Genomic DNA, 26,475 nt, shown 5'->3' with positions numbered 1-26,475 from the left:
AGAGGGGGCAACGCAGCTTCTCAGGACCTTCATTAAAGTTCTTTGTCTGTCTGTCTGTCTGTTAAGCAACTGCAAGAGTGGGGTTGAAGATCAATATGCAGAAGACAAAGATAATGTTCAATATCCTGGCAAGGGAACAAGAATTCAATATCGCCAGTCACCCTCTACAGTCTGTAGAGGAGTACATTTATCTAGGTCAATTACTCACAGGAAATCCGGATCATAAGAAATAAATTTACAGAAGAATAAAATGCACTGTCGTTGAAAAGAAAAGTGTACAATCATTGCATTCTACCGGTGCTAACATATGGGGCAGAAACTTGGAGATTAAGAAAGGTGCTCGAGAACAAGTTAAGGACCGCACAAAGAGCGATGGCACGAAAAATGTGAGGCCTAACGTTAGGCGACGGAAAGAGAGCGGTGTGGATCAGAGAGAAAACGGGGATAGCCGATATTCTAATTGACATTAAGAGAAAAAAATGGAGCTGGGCAAGCTATGTAATGCTTAGGACGGATAAACAGTGGACCATTAGAGTTACAGAATGGATACCAAGAGAAGGGAAGCGTAGTCGAGGACAGCAGAAAACTAGGTGGGTTGATGAAGTTTGGAAATTTAGAGGCGCAAGTTGCAATCAGCTAGCCGCTAGCGCAGAACAGGGGTAATTGGAGATCACAGACAGAGGCCTTCATCCTGCAGTGGACATAAGTATAGGCTGATGATGATGATGATGATGATGATGATGATGATGATGATGATGATGATGGTGATGATGAAAGCAACTTCTTATAGGCAGTGAGCGTCTGTAGCGTACTGTTTCGTGATGCGAAATGTGCCTTGATGTCAGCCTCTGTAGCTGCGCAGTAGTTTTGTGCTTTTGCTCAGCCTCTTCGCAGTAGCTGACGGCCCGCTGGCTAAAGCGATATTGTCGCCATTGCGCTGGGCGCGAGAATTGCCGCAGTGAATACTTTAAACAGTGACAACGCTCCTTGGTTTGGCGTTCTATTACGGTTCCAAAAACTATACCTGATGAACAGTGAGTGCGCCTTATACAGAGCGATCATTTTTTTAGGTTTTATGGAATTTTTAAATATCGCCTGCGGCAGAAAGCACAATGCTTGTCCTTGAACTGGATTGCAGGAAGAGGCGCATATTACTAGCACGAGAAGTCAGAACACGTGCATATTCAACCAATTAATAAAAATTCACTAATAAGCTTCTTCATTTACTTCTTCAATTTATTCGCATTCATAATTCAATTCATAAGCTTCTTCAATTTACTTTATGGCACACATTGCAATTTAACGAATTGTAGCCGGTGAGCTTGCAAGACGAATCGACTTGAAATGAATTTCCAGGATGACACCTGTTTCGAGATATTATTTGCCAAAGTGTGGAACGAAATACATGGACGTCACAGATACGTTTCTTCTTGAATGCATGAAAGAGCATTTTGTTTTAAAAGCAAGTGGAATAACCCGTACATTTTTGTATGTTGCGTCGCGAGCCACCGTAGCCAACTTCAACTCTACGGTACTGCAGCTTTTGTACATGAACAGACTAAATGTGGTATGTGGCGTACGCTAGTCAAGCGATCTTATCTGGTTGGATGCCGGGCGTGTACAGGTTATAATATTTTCAGAAATAGGCTAGGAACGTCAGAAGCTCATCAGCTTTGTCTGGCGGAACCTGCTCGCAAAGAGAAATGGCAGCTGCGTAGAATAATTTTTACTACTGCTACTACTACATTCAAACGACCTTCAAGCGCGTCGTTTGGTGGCGCACTTGGCGAGCGTTCCTGTCCCGCAACGTCACGGTCTTTATTCTCTATCTGATTTCGCCAGGTTCTGCAACGAATTTCTTCATTTCGATAGAAGCCGCCGGCAAGCTGCAGGTATGGCGACTGGAATGTTTTCTTGATATATAATATTTAGGCGATGCTCAAGCCTCCCCCAAAACCGTTTTCTAATCATTGAACAAACAAAGTATCATTACTTCTTGTCTCGTTTCTGATGACCAATGAATGAACATGTTTAGTCGCGAATACCAAAACGAATTATGTTCGATAGCCTTAATAATAAGTAGGAAATCTGTATGACAATTAAACTTGGTTCACGTGGACGTCTGGTACACAATGGCAGCTTATGAGTGACAACTCAGTGACATCCTTGAACAGTAAGAAATTACGACATTTTACAGACGTTACAGTAGCCTAGAGGATCGACATTTGGAAGAAAATGAGAAAACATGAAATGAATCTAGAAACTGCGCAAAGTAGTGAAAGCATTGGATGTGATAGGTATAACGTTAAGAGACAGGGTGAACGCAGTGCGGTTTAGGGAGCAAGTGTGGTTATCTGGTACCCTGGTTGAGATACAGGGCAAGTGGAGTAGGGCTAGTCATGTAATGCAAAGGGCAAATAACCTATTGTCTACTTTAAAGGAGCTGAAGAGAGTAATGCTTCATTGCTGCTTCATTGACGTGACCGCTTATATATATATATATATATATATATATATATATATATATATATATATATATATATGCATACGACGTAACGCTGGTGCTAACAGCCGACAAAATGCCAGTATTTTGAACTCGCCATGACATGGTTCGACTATTTCGCTATTAAACGTCTTCAAGGCTGTTGTTCTTCTTGCTTCCACTGCCATATATTTTGACATTCATTATAAAGCATCACAGTATTCTACGTGCATTACATAGTTGCTAACCTGAAGCTAGTTTTATGGTTATCGTTTAACACAAATGATATGTCGGAATCTTTGCGGCATTGTGGCTGCCTCTGACGCGGAACCTTTCCAATCAGCGTACTCGCTTGAATGCTTCTTGCGCGAAAACTGGGCAGGTCAAGGGCTCATATTGCAGGTCGTGACGTCATGGTAACTATAGCCAGCTAAAAGGAATTGTAACTAAACCGGTGCAGAGTAACGGGAGCAAAAAATGTGCGGATTCCAGGCTCTGTGTGAATCAGTGTATGCAAATCTTTCAGTGAGGTTTGCGAAGAACGCTATTCTTGTTTAACGACCATAAGCTGTTGAGGGCCCGGGGTTCACAAAAAAGATAAAGAAAGGCAGTGGCACCTGCAAATATATATATATATATATATATATATATATATATATATATATATATATTAAAGAAGACAACGAAGTGAGGACACGAGCGCAAGCATGTCTCTCTCCGAAGAGGATAAAGTTGGCGCGGCCAATTATTCTCGGGCCTTGAATAAAGAGCTTGTGTTGGTTGTTGCACCGTAGTCCTGTGTGCTGTTCTTCGCATCTTGCGGCACTGGTGGAGGTGCTGGGTACTCCCTGATGCCCGCAACCCCTGTGCGAAGTGCAACGCCCAGTTCAAACCCGCAACCAGTTCCTACAGTGGACACTCCTATCCATCGGTACAGTCGTCGACTGCGGGGCCTCAGCCCGGAGGTAATCCTCTTGGAAAACTCCCAACCAACCCGACCACCACCTAACGAGATGGCAACTGCAGGACCTTCTCAGGTGACTACAGCATCCTCAGACTCCCGAGACATTTCATGATGATGCTTACGAGGACGTCGAAGATTAGCTCGCGCAATACGAGCTAGTTGCCAAGGCGACTCGGTGGACTGCAGAAGAAAAACTCGCACGCGTCTACTTCGCCCTGGCGGACAGCGCTCGTGCGTGGTACGAGAACCGGGATGCCACACTGACTTCCTGGAATCAGTTTCGACAGCACGTTTCAACCACCTTCGCAAACAACGATCGTCGCAATTCTGCCCAACACCTACTCGAGTCGCGCATCCAGAAACCGAATGAGAGCGTCGCCATGTTTGCGGAGGACATGACCCGCCTGTTCCGCCGCGCTGACCCAGAGATAACCGGAAGCAAAGAAAATCCGCCATCTGATGCGAGGCGTCAAGGAACAACTTTTCGCCGGTCTTCTTCGCAACCCGCCGACAACCGTTGCGGAATTCAACTCGGAGGCTACGTCCATCGAACGAGCACTGCAACAACGTTGCTGACGCTACGATCGCCCAAGCAACGCCTCGAGCAACGTTTCTGCTCTGGCTCCCGGCAATGAGTGTTCGCTTCGTGAGCTCATCCGGGAGGCTGTTCGTGAAGAGATTCGCAACCTCCTTGTGACTCCGTGCACAGGAGCCAGTCGGGGCTTCTGTAGCAGAAGTTGTCCGGCAAGAAATCGGGCAGGCATTCTCGTTACCCGAATCCCTACCGGACCAACGGTCTGTGAGCTACGCATCGGCTGTTCGTCGTCCTCCTCCAGCAGCAGCCTACAACTCATCACCAATGGCTCGTCCTTTCAACGAGCCGCCATCCCCGCCGTACAACCCGCAGCCACTGACCATGCAACCTAGTGTACCTGTGGAAACATCGGCCTATTTCCCTCCGCAGGCAACTGCAGCTTGGCCGCAGAGGAAGCCCACAGGTCGACAACTTGTTCGCAGAACGGACATGTGGCGCACCGTCGACCGCCGTCCTTTGTGCTTTCATTGTGGAGAAGCCGGCCACGTTTACCGTTTTTGCCCGCATCGTGACCCCGGATACCAGAGCTTTCCACCCACCTTCCCTCGAGTTCGCTTCGAAAACAGGCGCTACAATGACGACATTGCTCCACAAGGACATCCATTCACTCGTCGACCCTGCTCTCCTTCGCCTGCACCGAGTTCTTCGCCGCAAGGTCGCCGTTACGCCCATGTAGTCAGGGGCGGCAGGTCCCCTAGCCCTCGTCGGGGAAACTAACAGGAGCGACCTTTAGGGGGGGGGGGGGGGAAGTTGCCGACCGTCAAAATGCTACAACACCCCCAACACACATGCGATCGGACAATATGCTTCTGCCGACCCCAAACGATGTTGTAAATGCCGACCTCGCTGTTTTCTTAGACGGACACCCAGAAACCACGTTAGTAGATACTGAGGCCGATTTCACGATAATCAGCCAGAAACACGCCGATAGCCTTAATAAAGTCAAAACATCATGGACTGGTCCCCACATAAGAACGGCGGGAGGTCAATTGATGACCCCAACAGGCAAATGCACGGTCAGAATTGATATCGGTAGCCCGACGTTTGTTGCCACTGTCGTTATCTTGCTGGAGTGCTGCAGAGACGTTATATTGGGAACGGATTTCCTGCACGAATACGGCGCTATTATAAACATTCCGGACAGATAAGTCACGTTTTGGATGAACGCAGATTCGGTCGTACCCTGTGACGATCAGCGACGTGCGCATTTACGCATTTTCGATGACGATCTGACCATCCCTCCGCACTCAAGCGCTCTTGTGCCTGTAACACGCGACTCGCCAAGGTGCTCCAACATGATCGCCGAACAAATTCCTGCTGTGCTGTTTAGTCATGGCCTATCAGTTGCAAGAGGCGCAGTTGACATAACTCGCGGGCAGACGGACGTTCTACTAACCAACTTCAGCCCTGAACGCCGGCATATTACAAGAGGTATGGTAGTCGCGTACGTGGAAGAGCTCAATGAGGTTACCGACTGCATGACTGTTCAACAAGACGATTCCGCCGGCCTAGCAACCGTGCCTCTATCCATTGATGTCGGCCCAAGTTCGCTACCTAGACAGAAAGAAAGGCTCTTCCAGCTTATTGATAATATTCGGCACTATTTCTCTTCGACGTACAAAGTTGGGCAAACGTCGCTGACCAAACACCGAATTATTAGAGAAGAAATGGCCAGACCCATACGGCAAAACCCGTGCCGGGTGGCAGCGCGAGAACGTGAAGCGTTAGAAAACCAGGTGCAGAAAATGCTTCAAGATGATGTTATTCAGCCGTCGAAGAGTCCTTGGGCATCGCCGGTAATGTTAGTAAAAAAAAATTGTCGCAGTTTCGCCCGAAAGGCGAAGTATCAATTGCGATAGCAAATTAGCAGCGAGCTATTCGGAGTAGGGATAGTAGTTTTATCGGCTGCATAAACTTGGACACATTCGCTTTCTAAATGAATTGACAATTGTGGCGTGATCGCGCACGAGCAAACATGAATAGATCACACTGAATGACCGCAGACAACGACTGTCAAAACGCTGGCAGCAAGCGCAGCTGCCACAGCGTGCGAAGAATCGTGCGGTCTATTGCTTCAACGGAAACTGAGTGGCGAATGCACAGCACATACAAAGATCAGAGTCGTGTGGAGATAAGAGACGGTGCGGGCGACCGCCACCACAGCCAGTGCAAGCGTATTTGTTGGCAGAGTAGAAGCTGCCCCCCCCCTTCCCTCCCACGCTGCCTTCCCGCTTTTTTGCTTTGGCGTGGGAGATTGCGTTGCCAGTTCCCCTTGCGCACGGTTGCAAGATACGCATTTGGTGCCGTAGCACAGCGTCGCCCCGCCTCCCTCCCCCCATACCCCCACGGCCTTTCGCGCGACGGTCGCGTTTGCTTTCCGCCGTGCGTTCGCTCTCCGTGACAGCGCGCGTCCCCCACGCGCTTTCACTCGCGCACACGGCGCGCGGCGACGATTTCATCGCCCTTGGAATCTATACGGAACCTCACGGCGACGGCGACGCCGACGGCAGAAATCCGGTTGAAGTGTCCATATAATTGCTATCGCAATAAAAGAAGGATGGCAGCTTGCGCTTCTGCGTCGACTACCGCAAACTCAACCAGGTCACTGAGAAAGACGTTTATCCGCTACCCCGCATAGACGATTCTCTCGATAAACTACGGCATGCACGTTATTTCTCGTCAATGGATCTAAGAAGCGGCTATTGGCAAATAGAAGTAGACGAAAGAGACCACGAGAAAACAGCATTTCTGACACCTGATGTACTCTATGAATTAGGGTACTTCCCTTCAGCTTATGCTCCGCGCCGACAACAATTCAGCGTTCTATCAGGACTCAAGTGGCAAACGTGCTTAGTATATCTAGACGATGTGACTGTATTCTCTGCGACATTTGACGAGCACTTGAGGCGACTACGTGCTGTTTTTTAAGCCATATGGTCCGCTGGTCTCAAGCTTAAGCCGGAAAAATGCCATTTTTGCTTCAAAGAGCTTCTTTTTCTAGGCCATGTTGTCAGTAATGAGGGGGTACGGCCTGATCCGGAAAATATAGCTGCCGTTGAACATTTTCCTGTGCCATCCGACAAAAAGGCAGAGACGATGTTTAGGTTTATGCGCATATTACCGACCTTTTATTCAGAACGTTTCACACATTGCGTCGCCGTTGACACGCCTCCCCAGAGAAGACGTAGCATTCGTATGGGATGAAGATCAGCAGAAAGCATTCGATGAGCTACGGAAACGCCTTCAAAATCTACCGGTCCTGGGACACTTCGATGAAGACGCCCCGACAGCGGTTCACACCGATGCCAGCAATATCGGCTTAGGAGCAGTAGTTGTACAGTGGCAAGACGGCGCTGAAAAAGTAATAGCTTATGCAAGTAGAAGCCTTTACCGCACAAAAGAAAATTATTCCACCACAGAAAAACAGTGTCTTGCGGTGGTTTGGGCGGTGATAAAATTTCGCCCATATTTGTACGGCCGCTCGTTTGATGTTGTCAGTGACCACCACTCACTCTGTTGGCTGACGAACTTAAAAGACCCATCAGGACGATTGGCGCGCTGGAGCCGTAAACTTAAAGAATTCGACATGGCTATTGTGTACAAGCCGGGAAAGCGGCATACGGACGCCGACTACCTTTCTCAATATATATATATATATATATATATATATATATATATATATACACATATATAGACAATATATATGTATGAGTGTGTCTGCGTGCATTTGCGTGCGCGTGTGCGCACGTGTGTGTGTGTGTGTGTTAAAACATTGTCGACATTTTCGAGGGAAATGTGGGCATTCCAAGTTCGCCAATCCCTTAAGGTGTTTCCCATCTTCATCTTCCGATTTCCGTGGGTCGACCTTGGCCTACTATTCAACGTAGCACTCGGGCTCAGATTACCGCCATTCAATTTGAAGAGGATTCGCCTACGCTCAGCTGTGTGTTCAAGGCTCCGCTCGTAGGGGAAATTTACGACTGCTTTCTATTTGCGACCTTACTCACAGGCATTAACGACACGTGTGTGAATGTCTGCCACGCCTGGAGGCTAAGCCCCTTCACAGGCCAGATAATTACCGAGCGCACGTGCGTGGGAACTTCTGACGTCTGGAGCTGACAGATCCTGACATAGGCGCCCACCTCGCAGCTTTCCGTGCTGTTTCATATTTTTTGGCAATAAATGCTTTACACACTCACCACAAACGAGAACCTGAAATGACCCATTACGGGAATTGCAATAAACAGGTTTCGTAGGAACACTGATACAAGAATGCAAAAAAAGTGGAGTGACCTAGACCTGTCATGAAAAACGGAATAAAGTTCAGAATTACAAGGTTGTGGAACTTTTCGTTAGGAAAGGTCTAAGGGACAAAGACGGCTGAAGAACAGAGAAGAAGAGATTACTATCGACTCAAAGGGTTTTAACAGAAACTGACACCAACTCACCCAGTTTACCACTTTCTTTAAATGACTACTTCCGTGCTACAGAAACGCATCGCGCAAGAAACTGACAAGCGTGTAGTGAATTTGGCGAGTTAGTATCGAATGAAGTTTAAAAAAAGGCTCCTAAATAGACGAAAAACGCCCACTTGTATATTCAGCCTCGTGCTCCATTCATCAGTGCGCGTGCCCTGTCTTCTTTCTCAATCTTGTCCTCCGTTTCGCTTAACTTATTTAGAATTAAAATGCCTCAAGGGAAGCATGTTCATTCAGGTATTTCAGAGCGCAGCCGCCCGTTCCTGGGTCGAGCGTCAGCGGCCCTCGGCTTAACTGCGCGAACGGTCTCGTGCAGCGGCTCGCACGTTCGTCGTCGTCTTCTTCCACAGCTGGCTCCTATGTCGCCCGTCATGCCAGGGCTCCCATACTACCCCTCCCTCTGCAAAAGCGCTGACGGCAATGGCCCTCGGCCAGTCGGTGCGGTGATTTCGGCATCAAATTATTTGCTTCAATATATCTCGAACTGAAAACACGTATACAGCTGCACTTAAGTTTCGCATTAGGGAGTATCGCAATAATCGGACTTTACAAATCGAAGCTTTCTTTACCTAACCGCCGGCACTTTGTGTATGAATGTTTCTCGCAGAATAGCCAACTTATTGTTAAGAACGAAACCAGCCCTGGACTCGTTCTCGTGTCCCGTTTTTTCCCTTTCCTTTTTGCACTTTTTTAGTTCTTAACATCACGTACCAACTAGCCCAACAGCAAACTCTGCTGAGGACAACTTGTATAGCACTCGAAGTTGACTGACAAGACACTTGTCAGTGAGCTCACCCATGGTCTGCGTAATGCAGCAATAAATTTTGATGTGAAACATCTGCGCATACCATGTGTCCAACGTAGCTTCTCCCGCAATTAAAATATATATGTGTGCATGTGCCCCCTAGCAGGACCGAACACACACACGCAAAAAAAAAAAAAAACAGTAGCCCCTCCCCTGTCGATGAAAGGGGGGTAAGCGAAGCGTGGTCGTGTGTTTCTTCGGTGTTCCTCGGAACGAATTGCACTGACGAGTACCACGTTGTGCTCGAACCACAGACCGGTCACACGCACTGGAGCTGGCTCCGAAGTTCCGGTTGAGAAAATCGCGTTGAAACCTGGCCGTCGCACGGGGAAAGTTGACGCTAGCGTTACCCAAGCGTGCACTACCAGTGTCGGGTTCCTGGAGGGCTAGACGACGCTGACGTTTGACCTCAACATGGCGCTCCCGCAACTCGGGGTCGGCGGCTCTTTGCTGACGTTTCGCCTAGGCTTCGGAAGCCCTCGCACTAGAATCGGCACGTCGGCGACGAGACCTTTCCCGAGTGCGTTCATCTGGATGTATTTGCATAAATTTGCTTCAAAATTAAATCTGTCCGTTACGTAAGACAATGAATGGCTCATACCCCCTTAAGAGATGGCTCATACCCCCGTAAACGTGGCCTCGCATTACGACGACAGAAGAGAAGTTCTACGCTGGAAGCGGCAACGCAGCCAGCTGTGGAAGCGGACGACGACGACGACGAACCCGAGAGCACTGGCACAAGCGCGTGCCGAGCCCTAGGACGAGCGCAAACCGAGGGGCACCAATGAGCCAGTAGCGGAAGGAGACGATGCTCGAGCCAATGCTGATGATGATAATTTTGTTTGTACATGGACGACACCGAAATATGTGAGGTATAACAAGCTTCGCTTGAAAAGTACGGGCGTTCTTTCGGACTTTGAAAAAAAAATTATGTAGTACGTATTGAGCAAGTGAAATCTGGATAGGGAATTGTTCAGGATGGTCAACATTGTTCTCATTGACTCTTTTACTCTGAATATAGTTTTTGAGAAGTTAATTAATAAAAAAATTCACCGCCCAAGCACTCCGTTGTTAACCAGCGAAGCTGAAACGGGCGGCCCCGGTGTTTAGCAGGGGGTTAATCCCGACGCTGTATTGAAGCGTTTCTCAATTATTGGTTACATGTTTGTACTTCAAAGTGGAGCGCAAGCGCCGATGGCGGGTGGATGCTGCTAACCACGACGCCGAGATAACTCGAGATATCGAACGCATGCGACAACGGCGAGCCAAGGAGGCGGCGTTGCGGGCAGAGCGCATGCTTGGGTACAACGCAGAGAACTACGTCACTAAAGGCGCTGCCATTGACCCGCGCGCTTGGGTGCGGCGTAGAGAACGACGTAACTGACGGCGCAGCCAATGGAGACCTTTATCAAAACATCTGGCAGACGGTTTTTCGTTTGCCTAGCCATATACAGCTTTCGCTGTAATAAGTAATGACGTAATTAGGTGAAATACAAGAAAGTGTCTGCCTTGCTGCAAGAGACGGCGCACAATATTACCTTGGTTAAGGCCTTCTACGTGGCACTTGCATATATTTAAATTATGACACTAAACATGACACACATGGCATAATAATACCGGCACAAAGGATTCTCTAAAATAATCACACAGACCTCTTAATGGAATAGCTCACAATACTGAATGGCATATTTACTGTTCTAATATTAGGCTTCCTGTTTCTCAATGAAATAAGTATGTGTCGCTAGATGGAGCGGTTTATATATAAAGCAACAAAATTGTGAACCGACAAAGTTGCGTCATTTAGGGCACTTCGGTTTTGCCGGTTCTGCGTAACCAGATAGATTACGGCTTAAAGACTGTACACATAATGTCGGCTCATAGGTTTATCTAAACCCACACACCGCTTAACAGATTGTCAGTTAGTATTCAACAGCTTCTTTGGTTATGTTATACGTACATCTTATGTTTGGCCTACCGCATTCTTTGTGCTGCTGGGTACGGTCGCTATAGTTATGTGTCCATTCTTGGCCTATTCCTAAGCTAGGATGGGTATATTCCATTACGAAAGAAGTGGTATGGAAGGCCTAAATTTATTCAGATATGCGTAGAATATTTATGTGCATACACTTTTCATCAACATTTTCCCTTGGCAAGCATCGTACATTTTCTTCGTCCTCATTCTATATCCTGAAAGCTAACAGCTACAGGCTACGAGGCCCTGTTCGTGCCATCGACAACTGCTGGTACCCCTGTAACTAAAAGAATCCTCGCGTCTTTTAGATTAAAATGTCGCATGCAGTTTCACCCGAAAGGCGAAGCGTCAATTGCGATAGCAAATTAGTAGAGAGCTATACGAAGGATAGTAGTTTTAACAGCTGTATAAACTTGGACATGTAGCATCACCAGCAACGCGCAGAACTGTTGTCGACGCCGTCGGCGTTTTGCGCGCGTTCTCACCGAACGCGCGCGGCGATGTTGACTGTTGCCGGTACCTCTGGGGGCGACTCGGAGGTTTTCGACGAGATCAGAGCGGGACACTCGTCGAGCAGCTTCCGCAGTCTTTACCACATTGTCGCCTCGCAACGTTCTTATATAAATACGCATTTGGTATCGCAGCTAAACGTTGCCTCCCCTCCCTCTCGCCCGTTCCCCCACGGCCTTTCTCGCGACGGAAGAAGTCGCGCTTGCTCTCCGCCGTGCGTTCGCTCCCCGTGAAAGCGCGCGTCCCTCGCGTGCTTTCACTCGCACATGCAGCATACGGCGCGCGGCGACGATTCATCGCCGTTGGACTCTATACGGAACCTCACGACGACGGCGACGCCGACGGCAGAAATCCGCTTGGAGTGTCCATATACTTGCTATTGCAATAAAACATTTCGTTGCATCTGCGTGTTTTTTTTTGTTTGTTCACAAGTTAGAAGATATTGGCGCTAAAATACGCCACCGGTTACTCCTATCTCATAACAGGTGCTACTCGTATAGCTTCGTACACTTGGCACCTATATTGTGCAGAGAAACGTGTAGAACAAGACCAAATGCACAAACAGGAAAGTACAAAATTACAACATAACTGTCAAAACAAACTTCGTTGGAGGTGAACATAAAAACAACTTCAAAAGGAGAAAGGCACTCTGAAAACTAGAAATAAACAGTGATCGCAAATAAAGAGAAGGCACAAGTGGCGGCTGCGTCACCTTCCGCCCAGCGGAAAAAAAAATGTTGCAGTGGCTTAGCTCGGCTATGCCAGGATATACGTAGCGTTAGCTGATTATTCTTAGCTTTCCTGGTTGTCTAGATTGTCAAGGATTAGCTTGATTGTCATGCTTACTGCTGCTCCAATGACACACACGCGGTATACGTATTATGTGGCACACGTTGTACAAACCGGCGCCACGGTTTCAGCCCACTGAGGCGCCGCCGCTAAACTCAACGTTTCACGCATGGCACTACTCAGCGGCGTCAAGTCTTTCATGTGCCATAGTCTTTCGCACACGTCGCACACATATCCAAACGGATTGTTTACGAAGTCCGTCTGGAAGGTCCGAGTCGCACTGGCGCTTTCGCTGAGTTTCACAGTATATTCAGTCGATCGGCGAGCCTTGACGTCATCGACAGCGTTTTGTTGTTGCTGCAGGGGTGGTCGGGCACGTCGCTCAGCCTCCTGGCGACGCCGATTTGCTAGACGTTCGTCCCTTTGCTCCAGTGTCTCCGCAGCACGTTTAGCCTTCTTCTGTTCATTCCTCCTACGCTCAACCACTAATTGCTAGGCAACTACTTCGGGATCCGATGAGTCAAGCTTCTCCGTTCTTCTGCGCTGTTGAGCAGCATTTGCGCTCTCCTTCTCCATGCCACACTGGCAAACGCCAGTCAGAAGCGCATAGGGTGCCTCGATGCCCAGCGCCGCCGTCCAGGGTGGAGACAACCCCGCTGGCGCCGCCATATTGAGTCACACGAGCTGAGACTCAGATACGCTTGCGTTCATAAATAGTGCTACTCGCGGCGCACTTCCAAGTGCTTTGCCTTGATGAGAATTTTTTTATCGGTATCGCATCTGGACATCTTTATAACCAATAGCCGTTAACTCGTCGAAGGTCCAAGACGTAAATGTATGGCGCCGGGAACATGCCCCAAGTTGCCTAATTCAATTTACATTTCACATGCCGTGTGTATGTTTGAAATACGCACTATTTTTTTTTTTGCGCTTCGATGCTTGGTATATAAGGTTTGCGACCCCCTGTGCGTGTAAGTTTTTCTTTTTCGCTGTTGTATTTTGGTTTACACGTCACGCCTCCTTTACCGTAGCCATCTACTCGCGCACGGCGGTTAGTTTCCCTTGCGTTGCGCGTGCTCTTTGCGTTCGTTGCAATTATTTGACGATATCTACGCGCAATTTTTCTTTTTTTTTTGCCCACAAAACTGTGTGCTGACAGGATTAAGCTGGTGTAAAAATAACTGCGATGTGAAAATAAGGTTTAGTTAGTGCTGTAGAGAAACATGTAACGTAACTTGTCTGTGTCAATCTTGCGTAGTACACACATGAAACCAAACGATGCACAAAATACATTTACTTATAATGTCTAGTACAATCAATCATGAAAGAGATATGTACATGAAAAATATATGTACTGTGTGGCGCCTGAAGGTTATATTGAAAGACGAGATAAAAAAAATTCGCAAGGTAAGCTCGACACACAATTCGGGATAGTGAGAGTTTTTTAATTTATTCATTACATGGGGGGGGGGGGGTTAAAGTGTACATCAACCTTACTACACACAATATAAATCGAAAACAAGAATGCAAACAAGAAAACGCAACCGCGGGTAATATTAATCAAGATATCCGGCCAGAATACATCAGCTACCATCGACTACGTCGCATCAGCCAAACACATCGATGGCGAGTACAGAACATTTTATAAATAACCATTAGAACACTGATAACTACATTGAAAAAATAAACAACACTGCATACATATCGCGTACAAAACCGTAAATGAAACTATAAGACAGTCAAATACAGATTAGCAATGTTTTTCACTTCGAAAATATAGTCCATGATGATGTAGGGCTGTTGACTGAGACGGCGCCCATCCTGTCGATTTCCCTCGTACTGGTCCTCTTCAAAGTGTTTCTAAGTACAAGTAAAACAACAAAAGTGATTATTGATATGAAAAGTTGCCTTGTAAATACAGAGAACCCATTACAGTGCTTAAAAATAAATTTTCGCAGAAGTAATGCTGTATTACCTCGCTTGACACGTTTCGAAGAAATGCACAGGCTACAACAGACACTATGCCAGAAAGCGCCGAAACATTTTGGTCCCATGATGCCCCTTAACTCTACTACACCTGGGCATACCGTGCACAGGCATTTAAAGACCGTCACAGTACCCACTACGATCGGGAATGAGCACGAATAACCATCGGCTTACGAGCGCCACGCTACAAATATATTCGTCTAAAAAATCAGCTATATAACGTAACAACCTGAGATCCGCAAGATATCTGCTGAGAATAGAGAAAATCACAATGCTTCGCTTGCCACGTACACAACAGCCGCTCTCCCCAGAAGAAGCACTGCGTTCTTTAGTCCCAAATAACCAGTAGCGAAAAAAGAAACTGAGGGGGAAAAAAGATCACAGCATATCCACGGGGTGAATGATGATGAGTGGGCGAAGCTCCGGAGGGAATCATCGGATCTCCCGCTTAAGGGGACGCTAGCACAAACGCGTTAGAAACATGCAGTACTCTCTAGTAAGGGGGAGCGGCCACAGCGTCATACGCAGCCATTTACACATGCCGGAACGTGCACCGCGTTTGCCGACGCCATCACATGACTGCTGAGAGAGTATACCCCCCGTATTCATAAACGCTCCTCGACTTGAACTTGACTGGCCACCGCCTTGGGCAGCGCGTTCGAAACGCGTTGAAGGTAAGGCGGAGAGGCCACAGCGTCTTACACCAGCTTCTTACACGGGCCGTAACGCGCTAGCACAAGTTAGAAACGCGCTAGAAACGCGGCCTTTCGTTAATGTTGGGTATTTATTGCCATCGTGGTGCGTGTGTGTATGTGCGCTTCGTGGCGTAGTGGGCTAACGCCACGCGCTCGGAAGCGAGGGGTCCCTGGTTCGATTCCGCGCTACGGACACAACTTCGGAATTTTTTTTCTCATTTTTCTCAGACTGGTTACACACTACTACTACGACGACGGGGACGGAACGGGTGCCGCTATAAGGAGCTTCGCTCCTAAAAAAGAAACAAGAGACACACGATGTGTGCTTCCCGTGAAAAAGTAAAATAGGTGGTTTACATGACGATTTGTAGCTAATGTAAGGCTATTTCGCGGCGAAGCATTTTCGTCAGTTCTTAAAATAAGGGTACTACTCGCATAGACTGCGCTGATCAAAACGGCAAAATCCTATGCGACGCGCGCTCGCAAACCATAGGCTACTCAGCATCGGTGCAGTGCTTAGTTCGTGAGCGAACGTAGGTACATGAGCGAGGATCAGAGAATACTTTCTTATTTATGAAAAACACAATGCGATAGTCTAAACTTTCTTGACATTTACCTCGCAAATGTAGGAGCTATCCGTTGCCTTCCAGTGATACCGCTTTACTTGGGCTTCCCATCTCTTCCTTCGCTCTGGGTCCCGGGGGAAGCGTAAACAACGAAGCCCTTTACGCGTCGATCCGGTGCACTTGGGAACACAACAGCCCGTCATGTCGACTCGATGCACTTGACAAGCTTGTCATTCATGCGGCTGAACACTGTCCAGCAAGTAGAAGCGTCAGCGAAGCATCCGCGCGCACTGTGTCTCGAACTAAGCACCGGCACCAAGCACTCGCACCCGCTCGCTGTGACTCAAGATGGCGTCGCAGCGAGAAAGCGGCGGCGCGGGTGCGGTCAAAGGATGGCACCACCCTGAACGGCGGCGCTGGCATCGAGGCACCCTAGAAGCGCAGCGGCTCCAGCGCAGTGTCAGACGGCGACTGCACAGCGAGCGCGCGCCGGCGCCAGTGCGTCTACCACGGCTACGACGTCACTCCTCTGGAATGCGCAGACCGGCGGCGGCGGAGTGCGCGAGAGGTGCCGGCTCCGGTGGCTCTGATGCGCAAGCCATGTGACATCACTGGTCCTTGCGCATGCGCAGCACGGCTCTTGATGTGCCGCGCGAAACGGGCTTGGCTAGGCCAGTGTAGCTAACGCTACAAAAAGCACTCTTCAAAACAAGGACGAGAACAGACAGTGTTGTTAAATCACTATTCCTTCGAATACAGCAAATAGCAGTGAGTTAGAGGCTCGGACTTACAAGATCACACGAATTGATGTTTAAAAGCGGCCGGGTTACGTGTTTCCTTTCATATTATGATAGCGCATGTGTACATAAGAGTCACTTTCGTTGGAGTCAGGCATAAAGTACGTTCACGATACGGATGCGGCTCACGGCAAACGCCATTTACAAATGGCGTTTACTCCGCCATAAACTAAGAAATACTCCTTCCAGGGTAAAACATTTAGCATACTATAGCCTCATCAGACCAAAACCAGAGTATGCTTGTTCAGTTTAGGACCCCTACACTAAACAGAATATTGAGGCACTGGAATCAATCCAGCGGAAAGTCGTACGCTTCATTTTTTCCAAATACCGTACTACCGACTCTCCCTCCGCTTTAATGAAAGACCATGCCATTCCACCACTTCAAGCACGAAGGAAAATCCAAAGACTAAAATTTCTATTTTTACTAAAGAACAATAAAATTTCTATCAGTCCTCATCCGTATCTTATGCCCCTAACTACCCGTCATACAAGGTATCATCATGATCAGTCGCTAACTCCATACCACGCCAAAATAAACGCCTTAAAGTATTCTTTCTATCCACGCACAATTGAAGAATGAAACAGGCTGCCTTCTGATGCGATTCTGTCCATTGACTCTACTGACAAATTGATTCTTTCTTATCCATAGTCATGTTTTGCAATTGTATAAGTTTTCTCCTGTTACTGCTCTAACATGCCCCACTGTAAATAAGTGCTCATGTTTTTTTTTTTTTTTTTGCTGTCATTGAGATGAAATTCTCATTGTGCAGTATTGTATTCTTATGCCCCTCCTGCTTGGGCCCGCTAAAGGGCCTGCAGTATTTGGTAAATAAATAAATAAATAAATAAATAAATAAATAAATAAATAAATAAATAAATAAATAAATAAATAAATAAATAAATAAATAAATAAATAAATAAATAAGATGAGCATATTTTCTGGTTGACGTCACATTGTGTGTGCTCAAGCGTCAATACAATCGAGTGGAGAGTGAGGAAGTGAGGCGACAAAGTTCAGTTAACCGGTGAATAGCCACCCAACGCTGCATCCTGGAAACTTACTTTCATGAACCACCATCAGAGTTTCCGAAAACGCGGGATTCAGGTGCGTCACCGGAAAGCATCTATATTTTGACGATGCGCAGCAGGTGTCCGGAGCCCGACACGAGGCTCTAGGTGGGAGTGACGCTTTAAACAAATGTACAACGTCCTACGACGCACTGTACTTGTAGCGTGAACGTGGTACGATTTTCCTTATCACAGGTAAGACAATTTGTTTTCTCAGCTTCCTGAGATCCGAAGAGAGCTCAATGGGATGATCGTTTTTGAAGTTAGCTCAGATTACCGACTGGTGTGCTACGAACGTGAAGTTCCCTTTTTCTGTTTAAGTGTCATTGCTAGATGCCGGAGGCAGGACCTGCACGTACGTAAACAGAATAACCATGTCGTCATGTTTGGTATGGTAAAAAAAAAACGACTTTTCATTGCTTAAACAAAGAGATAAAGAGGCAACATCGTGTGGTTGGTTGTCGTTTGATGATGCATCCCAGATTTTCAAGCCATTCTACGGTATTCGAAGGCACTTCGTGGTTGCATTTCGCTGTCTGTGAAGGGCAAAACGACCTATGACATATTAGTGTGGATTTTCTCGAAAGCTGGCTGCAAGAATGTGAGCGAATCACTTTGAAATAAGCGTGCATCTGAAATCATATCCATGGTGAACATGCTACGTAATCGCTTCCTAGCTGATTGTGAGAAGGGTTAAAAGCAATGTGCGATATAATGCCCAAAGTGTAACAGGAGGTTTAGGAATTTATCAGGCTTTGTAGGTGAGGTTTCGACTACAAGAATACGTTTACAAGTAACGCATACTCAACCTAAAACTAAAACGTTGAAAATACATTGAGCTTGGTGTTTTCGGAACACAACTTCATGTAAGAGGCAGATAAGGAGGATGATTTTTTATGAACTGGGAGGAATTTCTGCCGGCGTGTGTACAGTTGCGTACACGCTGGTCTCCATGGGGAAGTGGAAGATGGGATTAAGGGAATGAAAAGCCCTAAGAAAGAGAGGTGAGATCAAGATGAAGGGCAATAAATAGGGGGATAGTTCAATCGTTTCAATGTTTTTAACCCAATTGTAATATTTTCAAGTAAGCCTACATCATAAACACGAGCGAGCGACAAGCTTAAAGCCATACGCTGTCTTGAAGGACAAGTCATGATACGAAAATTACTTCTCTGTGTTAGTAGTGCCTGACAAATTTCGTTCATTTGCCTTTCATAAAATGATGTTTGATCTCGGTAGGCTTCGAATTCTACTAGGATATTCATAACCGCCCATCCCACCACACGTTTGACAAACGGATTGGTAGACGGTGCAATGTGGCATAAATAACTGTACATGCTGCGTACAGGCGAACACGATGGTGTAGGGTTTCCAGCTGGTGTAGGGTTACTGGCACAGAAGTTTCCGTCTCAGAACCGGGTGTACCGAATGCATCTGTTAAGTGTAGCATTCTTCTTTCTGGGGTTTTACGTGCCAAAACCAGTTCTGATTATGAGGCACGCCGTAGTGGAGGGCTCCGGATTAATTTTGACCACCTGGGGTTCTTTAACGTGCACTACAACGCAAGCACTTAAGTGTAGCAACTTAGGTCACAAACAGAATTTATATCTTAGAGAAATGGGTGCATGCACAAGTATGTGTGCTCCCAAAACATCAATTTAGAACCAATTTGTATTTGGTAGAAAAAAATTATAAAAGAATGGGATGCCTACGAGCATTTTTGACCCCAATATTGATTTCTTCAGGTCGTTCTGGCATGAAGTCTTGAAGCACTGCTGTTCAGATAGTGTTGAAAAGCAAGTTACGCTTAAATACTACGCAATCTTGTCACATCATCCACTTGATGAACTTGAGCAATAACGCCCGATAACAAACAAGAGCCAGCACTTCTAGAAGCTCTGATAGCCAGAAAATTTTCTGGGAAGCAAACGATTAAATAAGAATCATTGCGCACTAGCCCGAATCAACACTGACTCAGGGTAAGAAAGATTACTGATGTCATTCGCTTACGTAATGGCAGCTATTTATTATTATTTTTGCTTACATTTTGTTCATAGTTTGTTTATTACAATTTTTGTTTGCGTGCGATCGCCAACACTGCCTGCACATCTGATCCATTTACTGCAGTATTTGCGCGATGCGCACGCAGTATATTCCAGTTGTTTTCGCTGTCATACGCAGAGCTCGTTCAACTAGGACGCGCTATCAAACGCGCCTCCTGCAACCTGTTTTCTTTTCTTGTTTTCTTTTTTGCTCGAATCGTCGCTTCCTCGGGAACGAACGGTCGCGTTCGGGTGTGTTTCCACTACGTCGGGCGAGCAGCCGAGCTCGAGCTGCGAGTGGTCGGTGCTTGTTCCCAGATTTCTGATTCTGACGAACGCGTCGCTCAGATGGCTGATGCACTCCGGCCTGCCGAGGCTGCGTCGTTCCTGCTCAAATGCTCGCCACTGGTCATACTGGTGCTGTTCTCTGGGCCCCAAACGTCGCCCAACAACTTCCCGGCAGTACCACGAGGTCCGTACTGGACGCTCCTCAATGCCGCTGAACTGGTAAGTCCACTGTCATAGCTTCAGTGCTGTGTACACTCTTTGTTAAATGTGTACGGGCTACGTTACCTGCGACCATCAGTCTCGCTTACAATCTGTTTAAATAAGTATGGGTACACATAGTTTTCTTTCTTGCGTTAAATGAATGCTCTGGACCTCTAAAGCCTGAAAAATATACTGGAGAGCCTCTGAGCACCATAACTAATTTAACATCACGCTGTGGCTAAAGGTATACAGTGGACCACGAAAATTTACGGACCACGGGATATCAGAAAACGTGGAACTTCCGAGCAGCCTGCAAAAGTAGGCCGTAAAACCAGGTAAAAGCATATATCGCAGTGTTGCTCGCATATACTAGTAGAGGCTCGACATGCAAATACCAGGTAGCCTTGCGCGCCCGCGGAGATATTCAGCTTTTTCTAGGATCACACCGTTCATAAACTTTTGTGGTCGACTGTGCGTCCGACGTATCCTTTAAAAAATTTTTGAAAGTACGTTAGACGGATCCATTAGTTTCTTTAAAGGACGCCCGTCCTACGTAGATATACCTCGTTGGTTTTGGCATGTATCACGTCAAGATACGTCGGGCATAAGTGTGAGGAACCGCTAAACACGCGTTTCTGCTATTAAGCGTCCTGCTATGTGTGTTATGGTCCTGCTATGTGCACGCCTAAGTGAACGCAGCCGCCGCAATCGGCGTGCTCATCGCTGCTGCCACAACTGCCGCATCTGCTTCCACAGCAATGATGCGCGCTATCATGGAAAGAAAAATTGTCGCAGTTTCATCCGAAAGGCGAAACATCAATTGCGATAGCAAATTAGTAGAGAGCTATACGGAGTAAGGATAGTAGTTTTGTCAGCTGTATAAACTTGGACATGCAGCAGCACCAGCAACGTGCAGAACTGTTGTCGACACCGTCGGCGTTCTGCCCGCGTTCGCACCGAACGCGCGCGGCGTTGGTGACTGTTGCCGGTGCCTTCTTTCTGGGGTTTTAATTACGTGCCAAAACCAGTTCTGATTATGAGGCACGCCGTATAGTGGACGGCTCCGGATTAATGTTGACCACCTGGGGTTCTTTAACGTGCACTACAACGCAAGCACACGGGCGTTTTTGCATTTTGCCTCCATCGAAATGCGGCCGCCGCGGCCGGGATTCCATCCCGCGATCTCGTGCTCAGCAGCGCAATGCCTTAGCTGACTGAGCCACCGCGGAGGTTTCCATTGAGGCAATTACGATCCGCTACTGATCAGCTTGTGTGATTTTTGGAAATGTGTCCGTGTTGCAGCGGTTGTTAGTATATTTCGTAATTACCTACATGTTGAAGTCGAAACTTCGATACCCAACTTAACTGAAATGTTAACTAACCCGAAGTAGCCAAGCGCAACTGTTCATCGAACGGATAGCTCTGCTGACGGCTCTTCAAGTTGCCTTCAGCTTTCGTCCGCGAACAGGTGCGGTGATTGCATACCTTTAAAATAATTATCGGCCGTGTGCTTACGCACTCATAGTTTGGGGCTGCTTTGTCTACTTAAAGTAGTTAATGCTGTAGGTGGGGATCTGCGTAAACATGACCGAAAATCTACGTACAGTAGCTCACTTCGATGACAATCAGTGCCAGCGCTGCTGAGGGCTTGCTTTTCTAACAAAACACGTTTAGAAGGGCTGTAGGCGTTCAATACGTTATAGATAAAAATGTGGTTGATCCCTCTTATATAGGAATCGCTATAGAACACGAAAGTGAAACGTTTCTTCACAGAAGTAGTGTAATGTTTATTGCACATTGATATATAATGTCTATTGATGTTTTGTGGCTAAAGCGCCCTTAGGCGTTGATGCACCCACGCTGACGCCTGGTGGCACGTCTCCTCCATCACGACTACCAACGTCGATGACCATGAGCAACCGTCGTGCATATGGAAGCTGCACTACGCTGCACACGCTAGCACAACGCGAAAGACGAAGCACGTAACTGACACACTAAGGCCTCATTCACACAGCCGTCAAACGCTCCGTCACGTCACCGTCACGGCATCCGTTTTCGTCAGGGGAGAGGGTTTCCGAGAGGGTTTCCGTCACCGTGCTGGCGACGGAAACGTAGAGCACTGCTCTGCGTCGCCGTCAACCCGTTTTTGAGGAGAAAACGACTCGGAAACCCTCTCCCCTGACGAAAACGGATGCCGTGACGGTGACGTGACGGAGCGTTTGACGGCTGTGTGAATGAGGCTTAATACAACGCGCAAGACAAAGCACGTAACTGAATCGTCACCGAGTCAAATCAGCGCGTACAGCGCGTCGTAATTGCAGCCTCCGCGATCAACTTCAGAAACATTTTCAGAGCTAATTGCGGAGGCCACGCTCCGCTGTGCTGAGTACGGTGAACGCCGGTGGCGTTGGTAGTGCTTCTTGATGCCAGCGTCCCTTCGAATGCTGGCATCGAGGCGTCGTAGTGCTGAGACCACCGAAGCGTTCACTGTCGGTGCGCGTTGGTGTCATATGCAGTACTTCTCTTTTCTGCTCGTAGGCGGCGGCACCGCCCCGAGCAAGAGCGCGGGTACACGGAGCAGTGTTATACCCGTGTCACACGGGCGTTTCGAAGGCCTTCCAACCAATGGTCAGTTGACTCAAAGGTCAAGTTCGAGCTGCTACACGAGCGGTTTCGAAGGCCGTCGAGTCAATAGTCTATCGAGTCAACGGAGCACTCTACAACTCTATCGAAATCTCGATGGCCTTTGAGCTACGGAAGCGGAAACAGCGCGAACATGCCCTCTCGTTCACAGTGTGCTCGTACTCATGGTTAGAAAGAACAAATCAAACGAAAATGCTCTAAAAATTCTGTGAGCGTTATTAATTATTCAATAAAGTATTTTTGCTACTTGATATGTGCGAACTGCACGTACTCTCGACAACAGCGACGTGCTTGTGTTCATTCCTTCCTCCATGTACACTTTCCCTCTACTTCATGTGCTGCCGGCTGCCGTCATATCGCCGCCATTTCGCCGTATAAACAAACATAAAAGAAATTATAGTGCTTTTAAGTGGTTTTAATGTTGTTTAACTTTTGGTGACATGAAAACGAAAATAAAGATCCGCAGCGCCACACAATTTTGCGAGAAACGCCTGAACCACTCAACGGCCTTTCAAATGTGCCGTGTAGCAGCGCGACAACTCCTTTGAGTCGATAGAGTTGTGGCGTTTCGAAGGCCGTCGACTGGAAGGCCTTCCAAACGTGCCCGTGTGACACGGGTATTAGATATATAAGGCGCGTCTGTGTAGCTCTCTGCAAATGCGTTTGTGGCGCAATGGGTTAAACGCTCGGCGATCTATCGTCGCGGACCGAGAGGTCGTGGGTTCGATTTCGAAATTTTGCATGTTTGTGGAACTTTTTCTTCTGGTTTCTTTCTTTGTATTATGTTCGTGTACATTGTAAGCTGACGTATTTCCGTGACGGAAATACGTCAGTGAAGTCTTGGTGGACCCCGGCATAAAACACTTTCGTGTTAAAAAGGTTAGAGTATACAATGCGTTAAGTGCACGAGAATCGACCCTCGCAAAAGGCGATATCAACAAAACTTATGCGGCACATACTTCGACAGTTTGTAGTCAATCGGTAATATTACGGGTAAATAAACGATTTCAAGTTGTCCGTTCTTATAGCGTTGCGGAAGAACTTGGCTTCGATGCCAGCAAATTAGAGATTTTTTTTTTACTAGGGCTGTTTGTCAGACGTTGAGAAAACGATTTTCTCCACATGGCAAGGAAAACATTGTGGCAAGCAGTGCTTACTCACTACTGTACAACGGCCACATACATCACACTGTTGAGTCATGCTTTTAAGTCAAGTTATTGCACTGTTTTTACATGGGGCTAGACAGCGCACGTAAAACAGCTGTATAAACGTTCTGCAAAACAGAGCAATAAACGCACTTCAACCCATGGGCTGATGTTCCAATAGACGTCTCTGTGCATTTTCCTAAATTGCATGTCCGACTTCTTGAGTGCTTGGTCGAATGATTGAGCTTGGTTGACTGATAAATTGCTGTGTTGGCTGATAATTTTCCAAGACTATGTCTGAGGCACAAGGAATGTTCCTGCTAGTGTCAAAATTAATGCCCCCCCCCCCCCCCCCCCTGAAAAAATTATGCGTGGCTCTGCCATCGCAAACAGCAGAGACCAGTGGAGCTGGGAAAAGCCTAGTAAGGTAGTGGCAAACGAGCAAGTACCATTGCCAAGCAAACGCCACGCCACTTCTTTTTCAACTGCGAGAAAGCGGACCACCGAAGCGAGCGCCCATTAGCACCATTAGTCCCAAGTCCTTGCATGTTGCGAAAGTTCCTGAGCATCCGCAACCTAGGATCTTCCAGTCTCCTCTGTTTCCTGGCGCTCAGGATTTCTTCGCGATGTTCTGCGTACTATCGCGATGAATTCAACCGGCCACATTCATGAACCTCCGGATCACCTTTTCTTCGTCTACGCAACTGTCGGCTTCCCTCAATCTAAAGTCGAGATGTTCTCTTCTGCGACGCTTGGTTTCAGCTTCCCTAGCTCTCGCTTCCGTCTTCCGGAAGCAACTAGTGTCTCGATGGGGGCGAAATGCGAAAACACTCGTGTACTTAGATTTAGGTGCACGTTAAAGAACCCCAGGTGGTCGAAATTTCCGGAGTCCCTCAGTACGGCGTGCCTCATAATCAATCGTGGTTTTGGCACGTGTAACCCCATAATTTTTTTAAGCAACGAGTGTCAAGTTCTCTGGTCTAAACCTGCCGACCCGCAGCCAGAGGCATCGGCTGCGGTTACGGACAGCGGGCGCGTTCGGCGCGAACGCGGGGAAACGCGGCCGGTGTCGGCAGCAGCTCTACACATCCCAGTATATATATAAACTCGCGGACAACTTTCTGTGGCAATGAAGGGAAAGGTACAGGCGCATGGATGCTGCACATGTGTTACCGCGCCAAGTAGTCCGTCAGCGTTTGACAGTGCTATTCTAGTACGCTGTAACAGTGCTTTTGGTTGCTCGGAACAGACGCTGAATCGACGCAGCTTCCACGTGCGACGGTTTAAGGTTTGCCCAGACGCGGAAGGGAAAAGCCGCCAAATGAGCAAACTTTTACTTTCACTGGTGTGTTCTGTCTTATTCAACTGTTGCTAATAAACTGCTTATGTTTTCTCTTCCCCAGCCTAAACCGACGTGGATTAAAACGCGGAACTCTTTTCAGAAGCGCTCTCATTTGTGCGCGCTTTGCCTCCATAGCTTCCCCTTCATTGCCACAGAAAGTTGTCCGCGAGTATACCACCTGCCTCACTCCTCCTCTCCACCTCACATCCACTATGCTGATGATGATAAGTGGTTCTTGAGGGAAAGGGAAAGGTTGGCGCTATCTTCTGCTATACTGCGCAACGCTATTTTTATACTCTGCTTTCACTCTCTCTCAGCTCTCTCTCTCCCAGCTCGGCGGAGCTGCAGACGACGGAATGATAATTATAGCGAGGTTCTAAGACCTCCGCTGTAAAAAATTAGCAGTGGCTTAGCTCGGCTATGCCAGGATATACGTAGCGTGAGCGAAGGTTCAGCTGTGGCCACATTCATCGCATTATCTAAATCGGCGAGAATCGGACAAGCCTTTACGTTAAAGTCTTCGTCTGGCGCGACGGCTTCCCGATACAGCCTCTCCAAACGTCTCTCATCAATGCTTATGCCGTAGTGTTTCTATACAGCGGCGAGTCTCTCAGTACCTCAATCGATGGTCCAAGCGCATCGCGAGAATACATGTTCGACAGATAGGTAGTCTTGGCAAACATTCTCCTCTTTATGTTCACCACTATGCACTTATCTTCCAAGCGCTTTAGCATCTCGTCCGTGTCTACCGGCACGTTCACCACGGGTCTCTTAATGCCAAACTGACCATTTCTCCAGTTCATTAGACGACGGATCTGAACGAAGGGAATCCGTGGCGAAAGTAAACATTCGGCCACATTGTTCAGGACTAGTAGACCTGGTGGCATGGGCGGGTAACGATACCCATTGGTAACGCTAAAGAGTGGAATCTTCTGCTTAACGAGAAAGTTCTTGCACGTTGTACAAACCCGCGCCACGGTTTCACCCCACTCAGGCGGCGCCGCTATACTCAACGTTTCACGCATGGCACTATACTTACCGGCGTCAAGTCTTTCATGTGCCACATTCTCTCACACACGTCGCACACATATCCAAATGGATTGT

At 47.5% G+C, this 26,475-nt stretch overlaps 1 protein-coding gene across 2 annotated transcripts in view; it reads left to right on the top strand.

Annotated features, from left to right (window-relative positions):
- LOC119431099 (ATP-binding cassette sub-family C member 2-like) overlaps nucleotides 1-26,475 on the top strand; it is a 178,854-nt gene that overhangs the window by 107,357 nt on the left and 45,022 nt on the right. The window contains exons 1-2 of one of the 2 annotated variants that reach the window (XM_037698577.2): nucleotides 1,796-1,892; nucleotides 20,101-20,259. The exons of the other annotated variant lie outside the window; for it this stretch is intronic. Of the exons in view, the coding sequence (XP_037554505.1) occupies nucleotides 20,101-20,259 (159 nt within the window). The 5' untranslated portion in view covers nucleotides 1,796-1,892. Of the gene's footprint in view, nucleotides 1-1,795; nucleotides 1,893-20,100; nucleotides 20,260-26,475 lie in introns of those variants that run through there. 2 annotated transcript variants of the gene reach the window in all.

This window comes from Dermacentor silvarum, chromosome 10 (assembly GCF_013339745.2).
Source record: "Dermacentor silvarum isolate Dsil-2018 chromosome 10, BIME_Dsil_1.4, whole genome shotgun sequence".
Lineage (NCBI taxonomy): Eukaryota > Metazoa > Arthropoda > Arachnida > Ixodida > Ixodidae > Dermacentor > Dermacentor silvarum.
The sequence above is the reverse complement of the archived record's forward strand: the minus strand, read 5'-3'. Positions and strand labels throughout refer to the sequence as shown.